This window comes from Chelonia mydas, chromosome 21 (assembly GCF_015237465.2).
Source record: "Chelonia mydas isolate rCheMyd1 chromosome 21, rCheMyd1.pri.v2, whole genome shotgun sequence".
In the NCBI taxonomy this organism is placed as follows: Eukaryota; Metazoa; Chordata; order Testudines; family Cheloniidae; genus Chelonia; species Chelonia mydas.
Window position 1 is genome coordinate 5,375,363 of NC_051261.2, and position 15,990 is coordinate 5,391,352.

The 15,990-nt window shown below is 46.2% G+C and overlaps 1 protein-coding gene across 1 annotated transcript; it reads right to left on the minus strand.

The window, feature by feature from the left end:
• Positions 1-398: 398 nt before the first annotated feature.
• LOC114020688 (complement decay-accelerating factor) lies at positions 399-10,474 on the minus strand. The gene is made up of 6 exons (XM_037884782.2): positions 10,308-10,474; positions 8,930-9,121; positions 7,746-7,842; positions 5,747-5,832; positions 2,044-2,243; positions 399-1,405 (listed from the first exon to the last, which is right to left on the minus strand). Exons 1-6 carry the CDS (start codon positions 10,396-10,398, stop codon positions 1,253-1,255), a joined length of 819 nt encoding a protein of 272 aa, XP_037740710.1. The 5' UTR covers positions 10,399-10,474; the 3' UTR covers positions 399-1,252.
• Positions 10,475-15,990: the final 5,516 nt, after the last annotated feature.

Genomic DNA, 15,990 nt, shown 5'->3' on the forward strand with positions numbered 1-15,990 from the left:
TGAGCAAAGCCTCCTCTGCAGTAATGATTTCCGAGAGAGGCATTTACCAGCCATCTTTCCTACTTACCCTATTGCCCAAATTAATCCCTGCTGTTACCCCAGGAATGTAGCTGAATCTGTGATCCCTTGGGGTCCATCAACAGTGGTTAAAGAGCTAGAAACTGGCATGCCCCCCTTATTCCACAGGACAAGCTTCCCTTCCACTACTTTGCTAGTTTGATTCAACCCTGACCACTCTAGGTGCGAGGGGAAAGGTCGGTCTCCATGGGCTCACTCAGACTGCTCCCTGGGCTGGAGGAGGAGCAGGAATTAGTTCAGTGAAATGATCCTTTAAACACCCTGGGCATCTGCCTGCCTTACAGCTAAAGGGACAAAGTTTTAAAAATAGATAATTGGCAGTTGTTACAATTGCCTTTTATTATAGCCCTGCAGGGCAGAAATTACTACTTGATCACAAAGGCATAGGTTAGAGAACACCCCTATCATTTACTGGGGGAAATGGCTCAGATGGTTGCTTCTCTACAATTTACATTGCTATCTACTCCTGATGGGTGTGCAGCTGAGTACAGCTATTAAGTGCCTTGGGGGATAACAGATTTCAAAAACGGCTTTCTTCAGTTTGACAAGGCTGAGTGTCCTTAAAAGGAAGCATACTGCCAACTTCGTAACTGAGCAGACAAGGCAGCCTAGAGGGTTTTTTCAGCTGCTACACATTTTTAGAGTGGTGGAGGAATTTATCATCGTCACCACTGCTCTGAATGTGTGGGGAAATTGGGCAGTTAAATACGCATTCAGCGCTTCGAGTGGGTGTTTTGGTGCATTAAAGTTAAATGTAAGCAGCAATTATGGAATGTCTACAAAGCTGAGGTTAGACTTGAGTTTCCTTTTGCATAATATGTAAAGCTTCTATCAACTGGTAATTTGCTTCCATGCTACTTGGTCAACTTACCTAAGGAAAACCAAATCTCAACTCTTTCCTTCACTATAACCCCTAAAACCTGTATGAGGGCCTGAAATCCCTCGTTTATCAAGTGGAAACTCAAATTTGTGAAATTCAAGAAGAAAACAAAAAAATCCTAAGAACTGCACCCAGGAAGGAAATCGGATCCCCTATTTACTGCCTATTCTGACTTATTAGCTCTATTAGCAAGTTCTATGAAATCAGTAAGTCATCCTGTATGTCGTGTAATTACATTAACTGAATCCAAAGGGGAGAGCGTTTATCACAATATGGATCACAGGTCTCAGTTATTCATTGTGACTTTAGCTCCAGCTTCAGTTTCTTAATCTCCAGATACAGTTTCTGCACTTCCAGCAGAGTTTTCAGTGTCTCCAGAGGCACCCCACACTCTTTGAACTCTTTTGCAGAAGCCATCTCACACTCCTCAGAAGTGCTTTGCTTTTTCTGTAAAACAGAGGGAACACGCTTATGCTACAGCAGAGAAGGACTCACCCTCTCAAGTATGCTTGCTCCTTTTTGAGTCTGAACCATCATCCAGTGTGTTACATGCATCTGCCTCAGGGCCTGAGCATGCTGCTGTGCACCCTCACATCCTACTCAGTTCTATAGAAACTGACTGTGCTAAGCAACAGCAATGAGGTTTTGAGCAACCTAAGGTTTGGCACAGATTATAAACCCATTGGGCAGGAACCAGCCCTCCTTTTACAAAGAGCTGAGCACACTGTAATCTCTCACTAATTAGTAACACTTGAATAGCCTAGAAAACCTGACTTTTGTAATAGGGAAGTTTTCCTCCTGTTGTGATTTTTACCCACCAAATTTTATTTTGCATGGAACAGCTGCTATAAAAGGAAGAAAGCTTCTCTAAAAATAGGAGATGGGTGTAGCGAGGGATGATGTGTTTTGTTTTCAGATAAATTTTTTGCCATATGGTGTATCAATGGCACATGTCCCTACCCGATTGCAAAGACCTCATGAAGTTAAGTCTTTGCTTCATTAAGTCAATGCATGGTTACTACTATTCTTTAGATTAGAAATTGGGCAGGGTGCATCAAGAAACCCAACTGGGCAGTGATACTTACACACAGCGGTAATGCTGTCCAGCTGCCGTCCGCTAAACAAGTAATACTAAATCTGTCTGTTGCAGGCAGCTGGGAATGGCTTGAAAACTGGTACCCAGGAGAACATTTGAAAGAAAAGGTTTCATTCACACGGTACCACATTTTTTCATCCAGTGCATTGACCATGCTTCCAGTTTGCATCTCTGGCTTCTGACACCCAGCTGCAAAGAAAATGCAGAAGAGAAGGTAGTTCATTAGGAAGAGCAGATGCACAGTGAATGCTGGTTGTTGCTCGAAATGGAAGAGAAAATAAACTGCGGGTAAAGGGTCTTGAGCGTATTTCACTGGAGTTCTGGTTTATGAACAACCCATGAAACCAGCTACCCCGTGACACTCTATAGAGAGAAAGAGGGTCCATGATTGAGCGTGGAGCCAACCATGAAGTGAATTGGAACAGGTGTTCAGCACCTTTCAGGATTGAGCTCAGTGACTATCAAGCCATCCAATCAACACCTACAATGAGGCTTTCGATTCCAGTCCCACCATTCTACCAAACCAAGACCTAAAGAAAAGCATGAGTTAAACACAGAAATCCCATCCAGTATTCACACGACTGGCATTTCATGGAGGTGTCAAGCTGGGGCAGCAGAGCACAGGTGCTTTTTGGGGATAGTTAACATGCAGTTTGTTCCTGTGCACACTTGTGGTAAAAACCTCTTCACTGTATTGCAGTCAGACTCCTTTGCAGCAAGGGACAAGTGCTCGGAAGTCAATGGAGTCACCTGGGATTTTCACTGGTGGAATGAAGAGTAGAACATGCTCCTTAACAGTGTCTTACACTCCTATAGTGACTTTCACCTTGAAGGATCCCAGAGGGCTTTTCTAGATACTACATGGATTTGCACGTAAAAGGAACCCCTTCCCCACTGAAATGCAGCCTCTTCTAGGGCAGGGCACAGTCTCCAAGCAGACAGAGGTTCATGTTAAGTCTGAGACAAGGAACAACCAAAACTAGTGCACTTATGGCAGCTGACCTATTTCCAGGCAACTCATTGAAAACCATGCCACATAGAAACAGATCATTTCCTTTAAAAAAATTCTAGGAAGAGGTTAAGCTTTAGTCTCCAGGGGCAGTTGCAGCCAAGAGTTTCTTCCTGCACTAGATTTGCAATGACTTTGGGACTGACAATATCCTGAACAAGCCATATGGAATTAAGATTTACTTAATTCTGTGAACTTTAATCTTATTGAATTAGGGTTAATACCTTTGGGATCCACACAATACAACAGAAGCCAAGGAATTCAAAGTTAAGGACAAAACAACATCTGGGGTGCCCTGTTTTATCCAGATGAGATTTATTCTTAAAGCTGAATATCCTTTTGGTATGGTTTTACAGAAGCTACAAAAAATAGTGACATTTACACCAAGGGGGCTCTCCACTCCAAATTCCATTTTGCTCTGTGTCAGATATACGACGACTAGATGCCTCTCCAATATGTGAGAAAGTCTGTGCCTCTTGGTACAGTATTACAGCTGTAAATTACTGTTGATCCATAGGTGTAATGATTATTATGGTCACTGGAATACCTCTGTCAAATATAAAGGGAAGGCTAACAACCCTTATGTATGCAGTAACAAAATCCCTCCTGGCCAGAGGTACAGAATCCCCCTACCTGTAAGGGGTTAATCAGTTCAATTAACCTAGTTGGCACCTGACCAGAAGGACCAATGGGAAAAGATGATACTTTCAAATCTGGGGGGAGGTTTTGTTTGTGCTCTTTGTCTGTTCCCCTCTCAGGCAGAGAGGGTCTGAGCAGGAAAAACATCTCCTAGAAACATACCTGAAGTGAGCATCTAAAATTAAAAAATTGTAAGTAAGGCATGGAAATGCGCGAGATTATCTTTTGTTTTAGCTTGTGAATTTTCCCTATGCTAAGAGGTAATTTCATTATGTTTTGTAACAGGAAAGCAGAGTCAGAGGGGAATCCTCTGTGTTTTATATCTTTTTATCTACCCTGTAAAGTTATCTTCCATCCTGATTTTGCAGGTGCGAATTTTTTAAATAAAATTCTTCTTTTAAAAACCGGATTGATTCAGTGTCCTAAAAACTAGGAGTTTGGTCTCTGCTCACATTGTAACCAATTGGTTAGTATATTATTCTCAAGCCTCCCCAGGAAAGGGGGTGAAAGATCTCCAAGTTGCCCCTCCCTGAATGTTTATTTAAATCACTTGGTGGTGGCAGCAATCCTGTCCAAGGACAAGGAAAGGAATTTGTGCCTTGGGGAAGTTTTTAACCTAAGCCGGTGGAATATAAACTTGGGGAGGGGTCTTTCATGCTGGTCCCCACATCTGTACCCTGAGTTCAGATTGGGGAGGGATCCCTGACAACCTCCCACTCTTGATTTCTGGAGGCGGATGACATGGAATTTCTAGAATATATTACAAGTTAAGAAAAAAGCATTTAACGGAAGGAGAAAAACTGCCATAGCAACAAGCAGCATTTGATAATGGGGGTTTGTGGTTAAAACAAGTACAAAACCACCACCAAAAAAGGTCAGAAAAGGAGAAAATGCAGGAGCTGTAAATATGTACAGTTTTATGTTAGCAGCATAATGGGGAAAGGAGATGCTAAGGCAGTAGATGAACAGGAAAAAAAGCAGGTCATTGCATTTACACTGGAAATCAGGGACTTGTTTTCTTAGTGCCTTCTGAAGGAAAGTTATATCAGTAAGATGTTATATTCATATTCAATTGGAAAACCTGAGTTTATTTTGATAAAACTTTATTACATAGGAAACTAGAAGTAAAAATGTAAATGTTATGGACATTAAAGGAAATGTTAGTGGAACACAACTTTTGCTAGAAATGCAGTTAGCCTCTATGCTTGATTAATCCTGGTATATGGTGAAGTTACATTGGAATCCTTTTCCTTATAATTACTCAAAAATAATCAAAAGAACAAGCCCCCAATGTATGCAGAAATCTAAAGCTTATTGTCTAGAATGCAATAATCTGACTAGCTTTCCATTAAAAGTTATCTGAGAACAATTTCCATAATAGCAGCAAATAGAGATATTTTCCATTAAATGCCTTGTACATTTATGGCACTGGATGAATAAAATGTCCTAAGAGTCTGAAAAAAGCAAGCCTGGGTTTAGCTCCCACATACAAACAATAAATCTGAACCCCAACACAGCAAAACAAGTTGAATTCATACAATTTTCTACAAATAAGTCATGGAAAAAAGCCTACTGTGATACAAAGGAAGTAACACAGGATTATTAGGTATCAGGATTATACATGAAAACCTATCCTGTTCACCTAAAATCAGTCAAACTCAAATCAGTTTTAAAACCATTTTCTTCAATATAATTTAGACAGAATGAATTTGACACTGCCATAAATTCCATATTGACTATTAATCACAAGGTGACAGTTGTGTTATCAGTTATTCAACAGGTAAAGTTTATTCCTGATTTTCAATAAGCGAGTGAATTTGACCCATATGAGCTAGCTATCAGTAAGCTTTGGGGATTTTCAACAGTCTTCCTCAGACTGGTACCTCCATTAGCTTTTAAAATGGTGAAACAAACACAAGACTGAACATTTTAACAATACTTATTTTCCGTACTAGTGAATTCATTTTATAGCACAATTTGCCTAAACTACTCACATGAACTGGCATAACCAGAACAGAATCTTAAATGTATAAAATCCACTTACCTTCACAAAATGGAATTTTATGATTCCATGTGACGCTTGTTCCCTCAGTCACACACAGACTAGTATTAGGTCCAACTAATCTGAACCTAAACAAGAAGACTTTTTAAAAGGCAAAATTTCTTAACAAATTACTCAACTTCTAAACCATCAGCTCAGATATTTGCAGTATACTTCTGTTCTGCCAGCAGGTGGTGATACTGAATTTCAGGTGATTCCATTCTCATTATAAAACAAGAGTTCTTGTTTTGCTAAGTATTCTGATCAAAGCCAGAAAATAGCAAGTGAGAAAAGTGACTCCAGCTAACAGAAGGATCGACATCTGAGTTTTACATATTAGAGATACCCAGTTCACCACTGCTGATTCTTTGAAAATTACCAAAGCAATGCCAAAGATACTGTAGGAAGAGGAAAATAATTGGCTACCAAATTCAGAACTAACACTCTGTGTAAGAGGTCAGTGTATTCTGTTTTTATTTGTTTGATGCTTGACCCTATATCCCAAACATCTAGAAAGAGAGATGAAGTTATTAATACAAATAACAAAATTCTGCCCTATGTATTTAATTATACCATTATAAATTTCAGAGTAGCAGCCGTGTTCGTCTGTATCTGTAAAAAGAAAAGGAGTACTTGTGGCACCTTAGAGACTAACCAATTTATTTGAGCATAAGCTTTCATGAGCTACAGCTCACTTCATCGGATGCATACAGTGGAAAATACAGTGGGGAGATTTATATACATAGAGAACATGAAACAATGGGTGTTACCATACAGACTGTAACAAGAGTGATCAGGAAAGGTGAGCAGGAGAGTGGGGGGCAGGGGAGGAGAAGAGAGAAGAGAACCTTTAGTACTGATAATCAAGGTGGGTCATTTCCAGCAGTTTACAAGAACAGTAGGAGGGGAAACGGTTTTACTTTGTGTAATGACGCATCCACTCCCAGTCTTTATTCAAGCCTAAGTTAATTGTATCCAGTTTGCAAATTAATTCCAATTCAGCAGTCTCCTGTTAGTGTCAGTTTTTGAAGTTTTTTGTGCCAGCAATGCCCCTCTTCCATGTACATTGGCCAAACTGGACAGTCTCTACGTAAAAGAACAAACGGACACAAATCAGACGTCAAGAATTTATAACATTCAAATACCAGTCGGAGAACACTTCAATCTCTCTGGTCACTCGATTACGGACCTAAAAGTGGCAATTCAACAAAAAAAACTTCAAAAACAGACTCCAGCGAGAGACTGCTGAATTGGAATTAATTTGCAAACTGGATACAATTAACTTAGGCTTGAATAAAGACTGGGAGTGGATGGGTCATTACACAAAGTAAAACGATTTCCCCTTGTTTGTTTCCCCTCCTACTGTTCTTGTCAACTGCTGGAAATGGTCCACTTTGATCACTACAAAAGGTTCCTTCCCCCCCACCCCCCCGCTCTCCTGATGGTAATAGCTCACCTTACCTGATCACTCTTGTTACAGTCTGTATGCCAACACCCATTGTTTCATGTTCGCTGTGTATATAAAAATCCTCACTATATTTTCCACTGCATGCATCCGATGAAGTGAGCTGTAGCTCACGAAAGCTTATGCTCAAATAAATTGGTTAGTCTCTAAGGTGCCACAAGTCCTCCTTTTCTTTTTACAATTACAGATGTGTAACAAAATATAAACACCAAAAATAATCTTTGAGAAATGTTTATAAATGCAAACAGCTTTTTGGGGGGACCTATTTAAAAAAAGCCATTCCAAGAAAGCAAATCTTTTCAAATTTGAATACAAGGTACTAAAAAGGGTAGGTTCACACAATGGAAACACTGACCCAACCTTCTTTGCATTGAACATGCAGAACAGCTAAAAAGTTACAGCTATTTCAGGAACTTCGTACTCCAGAATGCCCCGCTGAAGGTTTGTCATAGTTTGACATCTAGTCAGTACAAAGGGTCTACAACAGAGGAAGGAGAAAAGTATTAAAAAAAAAAAATCTCACTTTGACATCCTTACCCTTCGTCACAAGAAAATGTAATGTTTGAACCAAACAGGAGATCTGTGATATGAATCTTGCCATTAGCTAGGTCTCCTGGATGTCCACATGATTTCTCTAAAGAGAGAATATAACAGGAATTAGATTTTTTTTTGGTATGTTCTGTTAGAAAAAGATAACTAAAGGGAAATAATAAGTAACCCACATTTTGGCATATGACTAATGTAAAATTAAGTGTTACATTAATTTAAAAAGCCTATGAAGACAAGACAAAGGCCCTCAAATGTGATGAATTTACATATTGTTGTGTTATGAGTGGAATGGATAGGACCCATGCCCTTCTAGTGAAATATACCTATTGGTTATAAGCTATCACATCGCCAAGCTACAAATTACTAGGAACCCAAATCAAGTGAATTACACAGAAGATAATACAACAAGATGCCAAAAATTGTGGCCGACTTGAAGAGCCCTATCCTGCAAGATGCACTTTTACTTTCCAGAAGGATGTGAGAGCTGAAGAATTATACCCAACGTTTCCTTTCTCAAGGAAAGCATAACCCTCCACACAGCACTCCCAGTCCACAGAGAAAGAAAAACAATTTAAGTGATATCACCATCACAGCAATGCAAATCAGTATCACTAAGTCATGGGCTTGGCACGCTTTTGTCAATAACGACATGCAATGCCTGCATTAGTCTTGTCTCCATGTGCAGTCCTGGCTCTTTTGAATGGAAGTGTTGCCACTGACTTCAAGTAGGCCAGAATTTCATCTTCTGTGTTCGCAAAAAGAAAAGGAGTACTTGTGGCACCTTAGAGACGAACCAATTTATTTGAGCATAAGCTTTCGTGAGCTACAGCTCACTTCATCGGATGCTCACGAAAGCTTATGCTCAAATAAATTGGTTCGTCTCTAAGGTGCCACAAGTACTCCTTTTCTTTTGGCGAATACAGACTAACATGGCTGTTACTCTGAAACCTATCTTCTGTGTTAGAGTTTTACATTTGAATCTTTATGAGAGCTTTATGCTCTACCTAAAAAACCCAAACAATTCTGTCTGAAAAACAGTGTCCCTTTCAAGCTCCAAATCAAACATTACAAAATCCTCACTCCAATCCAGAAGAGCCTTTAACCTGTTAGTGTTTTATGAACTCTAGAGCGTGTGGAAGGGTTGCAGGGGGAAAAGAGGAGAAAAACCTTACTTCGACAAAAATCTTCGGGTTCTGACCACTCCAATTGTCTTTTGCAAAGAACAGTGGGCCGCGCTCTAAAGACTTTTTGGTAACCTGGGCGGCAGTTATAGCTCACTGTGCTCCCAGTTGGAAAGTATGTCCGTGTCTTAAACTCATCCAGCAGCTCAGCAAAGCTTAGCGTTGGTGGGGCACCACAACTATCTATGGGGAAAAAAAAGAAACATTTTAACTTTGGGGAAAAACCCCCAAACTCTTTAGTTTATATTTGTTTGTAACTAAGCCTTAATTGACACAAAGGCTGGGATTTTCAAAAGAACCTAGGAAAGTTTCAATGGGTTTTGGGCATAAAACTTCCTTAGGCCCTTTTGAAATCCCAGCTTGAAATCTTAAAACAAGGAGTACAAAGAGCAGCTTGCACTACCAATCTGTGAGGCACAAGGTAAGAAAAAGATAAAATACTGTGTGTTTAGATACTTATTTTAAAAGAAAATCCTAAATCCACAGAACAAGCGTGACTAGTTAAGCGGTGGTGAGATCATAGAATATCAGGGTTGGAAGGGACCTCAGGAGGTCATCTAGTCCAAACCCCTGCTCAAAGCAGGACCAACCCCCAATTTTTGGCCCAGATCCCTAAATGGCCCCCTCAAGGATTGAACTCAGAACCCTGGGTTTAGCAGGCTCAAACCACTGAGCTATCCCTCCCCCCCCTGCTTGAACAGAACTGCTGTATAACCATCTAGACAATTTGACAAGGGCACTTTGAAGTTATCTCAGAGCTCCAATTAGTTTAGTCAAATATGCATTCGACCCTGTAAATTAAAAAAAAGAGCAAAAGTGGAGAGGAGGAAGAAACAGGAATGGAAGAATAGAGATACCTATTTTCCACCTGAAGAGGAAACTGGCCTCAAATAAACTGAAAATCTGCAAGCGGACTCTGGGATGGCTGTCAGCACAACAATCTAGTAATGTAACACCCTAACCCTTGTTGGACTAGATGACCTCCCGAGGTCTCTTCCCACCCTAAGCTTCTGTGAAAAGATAGAGACTGTTTAACAGACTTCTAGGAATTCGGCAATCCCTGTAATTTATTTCCTTGTGGGCAAGGTGGATGCACTGTTCCCATCACCGCTTTGACGCTGGTTTGCTGGCGGGGTTGGTCACTTTTACACCCCCGGCAGGAGCGTGCACCGCAGGGCAAGCCCCCGGGCAGACGGTGTACGGCCCGGTCGTTACGACCCCTGGCCCGTCACGGTCCATCCCGCTCGAACGATCAGCGCCCGCCACCAGCCGGTTCCCCTCCCGCCCCAAGTCACGGCTTCGGGGGGCGGGACAGGCAAGGCTCGGAAACCAGCGAGCACTGGGGGAGGCGAACCCCGCCGCGACTCACTGCGAGCCCCGGACAGGGGCAGCGGCAGCAGGAGCAGCAGCAGCGCCAGGAGCCCCCGGGCGCCGGGCCGGCAGCGCGGAGCCGAGACCATGGCAGCGGCGGGGCACTCGCGGGGCGAAGGCTGCGGAGCGTCTGCAGCAGCCCTCGGGTCAGGGCTAAGGGGGCGGGGCCATGCGGGAAAGGGGCGGAGCCTCCGCCGGGCGGGGCGGGGCTGGTGTCATTGCTGGGCACCCACGTGCTGTCCGGGCAGCAGGTGCGGGGGGAGGCCTGCGCTTGGCAGGGTCACGGGTTCGCCCCCGGGGTCCTCGCCCTGCCTGCGGCGTGGGAGCTCGCACAATCCCCGCCTCCCCCGCGGGGCGGCCGCGCCGGGCCGCCTCCGGGCTCGGAGCAGCTGCGGGGCGTGTGTCAGTGAGGTGCCCAGCCGGCCGCGGGTTTCCCGCCCCTCCGCGGAGCGCAGCAGCCCCCCAGTCTCCGCAGCCGGGGGTCTCCCTGCGTCCCCCACGCGGGGCTCCGCCCTGCGAAGACAAACCTCTGTCGGGGCTAGTTCCAGCCTCTCTCCCCCCGACCCAGTGCCACTGCCCGCGACCCGTGCTCGAGCCGAGGGAGCGTCCTAAGGGGGAGCGGGAATAAAGCCGCTTGAGGTGGGGCGGGTTGCCTTCCAGCAGGGAGCAGCCCAACCGAGTGGGATCCGGGTCTTTCCTGTATTCACTTGGGGGATACAGCGCTAGACAAACGTTCCCGGATCAGGGCAGTGGAAGGAAGTGGTTACCGAGGGATGTAAAAAACACCTCCCCCCGCTCTTGGGTTCTGGGGAATTCAACCTGCAGGTTATGCCAGTCCTGAGCTCAGGGGAGAGGAGACGGGGTCTGACCGGTCTCTAGCAAACCATCTGAGCCCTGATGCTTTCCCCCAGAATCGCATCAACTTTTCTGGGGTGAAAGTAGTGTTACCAATCCGTCGCCCAGTCCATCGTACCGTGTTTTGAAGAAGCTGCTTCTGCATCACTTTCCACAGTACGCATCCGATGAAGTGAGCTGTAGCTCACGAAAGCTTATGCTCAAATAAATTGGTTAGTCTCTAAGGTGCCACAAGTACTCCTTTTCTTTCTGCATCACTGCAAACCGTTGGCACCCACAGGGAAACTCTTGCAGTGGCTAAACCTGTTGGCCACCACCAGTGGCAACCTAATAATTTAGTTGGAAGATCATCAGACTGTTGGGGTTACTCAGGGGACTGCAAAAGGGTGCCAGGAGGGACTATGACAGCATATCAAGGGTTAACCTCACCACTAGTGAGGCCTCTTTCAAGCCATCACCGGTATTAGCTGTGGCCAGGTATTGCACCCTCCTATAGCGGGAGCTCTTTCCTCATCCTCTCACTCCAGGGATCTTTCCACTCCAGGAACCCCAGCCTCCTCTTCATGACTGAGGTTTCTGACCAAGTCACCATGTGTTCCCCCCCTTCTGAGTTGGCGAACTCCCTCATGAGAGATGGTCTCAGGCAGTCTGACCACTCACTGGCCAGCTGGTACCACTTCCTCAGGAGCTAGTAGGGGGGCCTAAGCCCACCCTCTACTCCAGGGCCTGGCTCAGCGGCCAACGTTTGACCTACTCCATACCTTGTTGGTTTTCCTCTGGACTTTACTTGTCTCTCCCCCTTCTCCTCCAGGAGAACCATAACCTACTGGTATCTAGTTCGTCAAGACACCCTCCTTCCAACCCCTTCTGTTGCTAGCTTCCTGGTTTATATGGACCCAGCCTGTTCCTACACAGTTGAGCTTGATCTACTTAAATCCCAGTCTCCTCCAGGTGCAGAATGGGCAGTTAACTGGCCCAATTAGCCATATTAACCCCTCCAGGCCTTCTGTGAGGGTGACCACAGCTGAAAATATTTATTGAAATAACTACTTTCCCTTTTGTTTCTGGGGAATCCAACAGTCAGTTGACACCAGTAATGAGCCCCTGGGAGAAGAGAGGGGCATGAGTGATAGTTAACAAAGAAGTTGAATACAAGTGTGCTTTCCTCTGCGTGTTTTCCCCAGGCTCTGGGTATCCTTCCTAGGGTAAAGCAGGCCCTTAACCCACCCACCTATTCCTCATCCCAAACAATGGGCCAATACCTGAAATCATTCCTCAGTCCTTAAATTAAGCAAGAGTTTTTGACTTTGATGGCTGTTTGCTTAGTACATATCCAGTCCTTATTTAAAGACTGCGTGATTCACCCCGAAGATCTTTACCTATTTTTCCATTTTTAATGACTCTGTGCAAAATAAACATAAACGTTGTCACGAAAAGTGAAGACAATGGTATTTTATAACAACCAAACAGGCTAGGTGCTTGACAGATGACTGAGGCCCGGTCTACACTACAAAGTTAGGTCAACATAGGCCATGTTAGGTCGATTTAATAATGAGTCTACACTACCGAGTCCCTTCTGCTGACCTAAGTGACCTGTAACGTCGACTTCTGTACTCCACCTCTGTGAGAGGCATTGCGCTTGATTAGACATCCACGCGTCTACATGGGGATAATTTAAACACTGCGTTTTGTAATTCAAATGAATTGGCCTCCAGGAGGTGTCCCACAGTGCTCCGCTGTGACCGTTCTGGAGAGTACTTTCACTCCACTGCACGTCAGCCAGGTACACAGGAAACAGCCACTTCCCCGTTAAAGCCCCGGGAACTTTAGAATTTTCATTTTCTGTTTGATCAGCGTGGAGAGCTCACCATCACAGCGGATCATGGAGACTCAAGGCCACAAACACGCTCCAGCATGGATTACACAGGAGATGCTGGATCTTATTGCTGTGTGGGGAGAAGACATAGGCGCCGGCTTCCTTTGGGCCTGGTGGGTGCTCAACTCCCTGCTCTGCCCCAGGCCCTGCCCCCATCTGTCCCCTTCCCCCAAGCCCTCACCCCGTCCTGCCTCTTCCCGCCCCCACTCCACCTCTTCCCGCCCACTCTCCAGAGTGCGCCCTGTTCCAGCTCCTCCCCCTTCCTCCCAGAGCCTCCTGCACATTGCAAAAGAGCTGATTGTGGCAGAGAGTAGGTGCTCAGAGGGAGGGGGAGGAGTTGATCGGCAGGGCCGCCGGTGGGCGGGAGGCGCTGGATGCCGGTGGGTGATAAGCACCCACTAATTTTTTTCTGTGGGTGCTCCAGCCCTGCAGCACCCACATAGTTGACGCCTATGGGAGAAGAGTCTCTGCAGGCAGAGCTCCGATCCAGCAGAAGAAATGCTGACCTCTATGCCAAGATTGCACGGGCCATAGGGGAGAAGGTCTACATCAGGGACATGCAGCAATGCCGCGTGAAAATAAAGGATCTTTGGCAAGCGTACCAGAAGACAAGGGAGGTGAACAGTCATTCTGGTTCTGCCCCACAGACATGCTGCTTTTATGAGGAGCTGCATGCGATTCTCAGCAGCAACCCCACCACTACCTCAAAACGCTCTCTGGCTACCTCCCAGGAACCCCGGGTGACTTCGAGCAACAACGAGGAAGACATTGTTGAGGAGGAGGAGGAGAATGTGAGGCAGGCAAGCGGAGGATCCATTCTCCCCAACAGCCAAGAACTGTTTTTAACCCGGGAGCCCATCACATCACAGGACCAATTGCCGGCGCCGCGTGATGCAGGGGAAGGCACCTCTGGGGTGCACACATTTCCAGTAAAACTGTCGGGGTTACATGCTATTATTTTTAATGTTTAATTTGAACAAAAAGGTCAGTGTAGTGGGTATCGGTGGCCACTCCAGCTGTGCAGAGGGTGCTCTCTGAAAAAGTCTCTTTATGTGCAGGGGGATGGCCCTGGAATCCTCCATGGAGATCTCTAGGAAGCTTTCATGGAGGTACTCTGCAATCCTTTGCAGAAGGTTTACGGGAAGGGCTGCTTTGTTTCATCCACCATGTTAGGACACTTTCCCGTGCCACTCCAGTATTAACTTGTCTGGCAGCATTGCAGCACACAGCATTGCAGCATAAGGACCAGGTTTGTACCCAGACGCTTGCAGCATCTACTCCCTTTCCACCTCCGTTACCCTCAGGAGAGTGATCTCGCACATGGCCACCTAGGGGAAACGGGGGAAGTTTTCAATGCTAGCCCTAAAGCTGCAAACAATTCAACAAGTAATTCACCCCTGTTTGGTGAAATCTGGGACACACAACCACATTTTCCTGAGTGTGCCATGGTTGTGGTTGGAAGGGATCTCCGTGTATTGCAGGGGTGGGCAAACTATGGCCCACAGGCCGCATGCGGCCTGCCAGACCTTTTAATCTGACCCTGGAGCTCCCGCTGGGGAGTGGGGTTAGGGGCTTGCCCTGGTCTGGCACACCAGCTGGGGAGCGGGGCCAGGGGCTTGCCCTACTCTGCGTGACTGCCGGAAAGCAGCCGGCATGTCCCCGCTCCAGCTCCTATGCATAGGGGCAGCCAGGGGGCTCTGCACACTGCCCGCCCCGCCCTGCCCCCGCAGCTCCCATTGGCCAGGAACTGCAGCCAATGGGAGCTGAGGGGGAAGTGCCTGTGGATGGGGCAGTGCGCAGAGCTACCAGGCTGCACCTCCGCGTAGGAGCCTGGGGGAGGACATGCTGCTGCTTCTGGGAGCTGCTTGAGGTAAGCACCATCCAGAGCCTGCACCCCTGAGCCCCGCCCCCCTGTGCCCGTTTCCTAGGCCTGATCCCCCTCCCGCCTTCTGAACCCCTCGATCCCAGCCTGGAGCACCATCCTGCACTCCAAACCCCTCATCCCCAACCTCACCCCAGAGCCCGCAACCCCAGCCAGAGCCCTAACCCCCCACACCGCAACCCCCATCCCAGCCCTGATCCCCCTCCTGCATCCTGAACTAGTCATTTCTGGCCCCACCCCAGAGACCACACCCCCAACTGGAGCCCTCACCCCCTCCCGCACTGCTACCCCCAATTTAGTGAGCATTCATGGTCCACCATACAATTTCCACACCCAGATGTGGCCCTCAGGCCAAAACGTTTGCCCACCCCGGTGTATTGAAACCAGCATTTAAAAAGGGGGTGGCTGGCTTCCTGTTTGTCTCCCTTCCCCCCCATCCCAGTACCGCTTTTGTAAAAATCAAACAATTTGGGGGGCTTTACATGGCCTTACTCACCATGCAGAACAATGTGATGCCACGCAAGCAGCCCTGCTGGAAGACATAGAATGGAGCAATTTGTAGTTGCTGGCAACAGTCACGCATCACCTTCACACGGAGCTCTTCAATGTGCTTTTCTTATTGCTCTGGTGTTTGGCGGCTCAAAATTAGTTGCCGGGCGATCTGCCTCAACCCTCCACCCAGCCAGAAACTTTTCTTTCTTTGTTTCACAGATATTATGGAACACACAGCATGCAGCAGTAACAATGGGGATATTGCTTTAATTGAGGTCTAACCTAGTAAACAAACAATGCCAGCGGCCTTTTAAATGTCCAAAGGCACATTCTACCATCATTCTGCACTTGCTCAGCCTATGACTGAACCGGTCCTTACTGCTGTCCAGGCTGCCTGCGTATGACTTCATGAGCATGGGAGCAAGGGGTAGGCTGGGTCTCCCAGGATCATGATTGGCATTTCAACATCACCAATGGTTATTTTGCAGTCTGGAAAAAAAGACCCTGCTTGCAGCTTTCTGAACAGACCGGAGTTCCAAAGATGCACACACCATGCACCTTTCCCGACCATCCCGC

Coding starts and splice junctions, on each gene's coding strand:
- LOC114020688 (XM_037884782.2), bottom strand. CDS start 10,398: ATGGTCTCGGCTCCGCGCTGCCGGCCCGGCGCCCGGGGGCTCCTGGCG. Junction 2,244..5,746: donor TAAAATTCCATTTTGTGAAG/GTAAGTGGATTT, acceptor TTTTCTTTGCAG/CTGGGTGTCAGAAGCCAGAG. Junction 1,406..2,043: donor GGACAGCATTACCGCTGTGT/GTAAGTATCACT, acceptor TCTGTTTTACAG/AAAAAGCAAAGCACTTCTGA.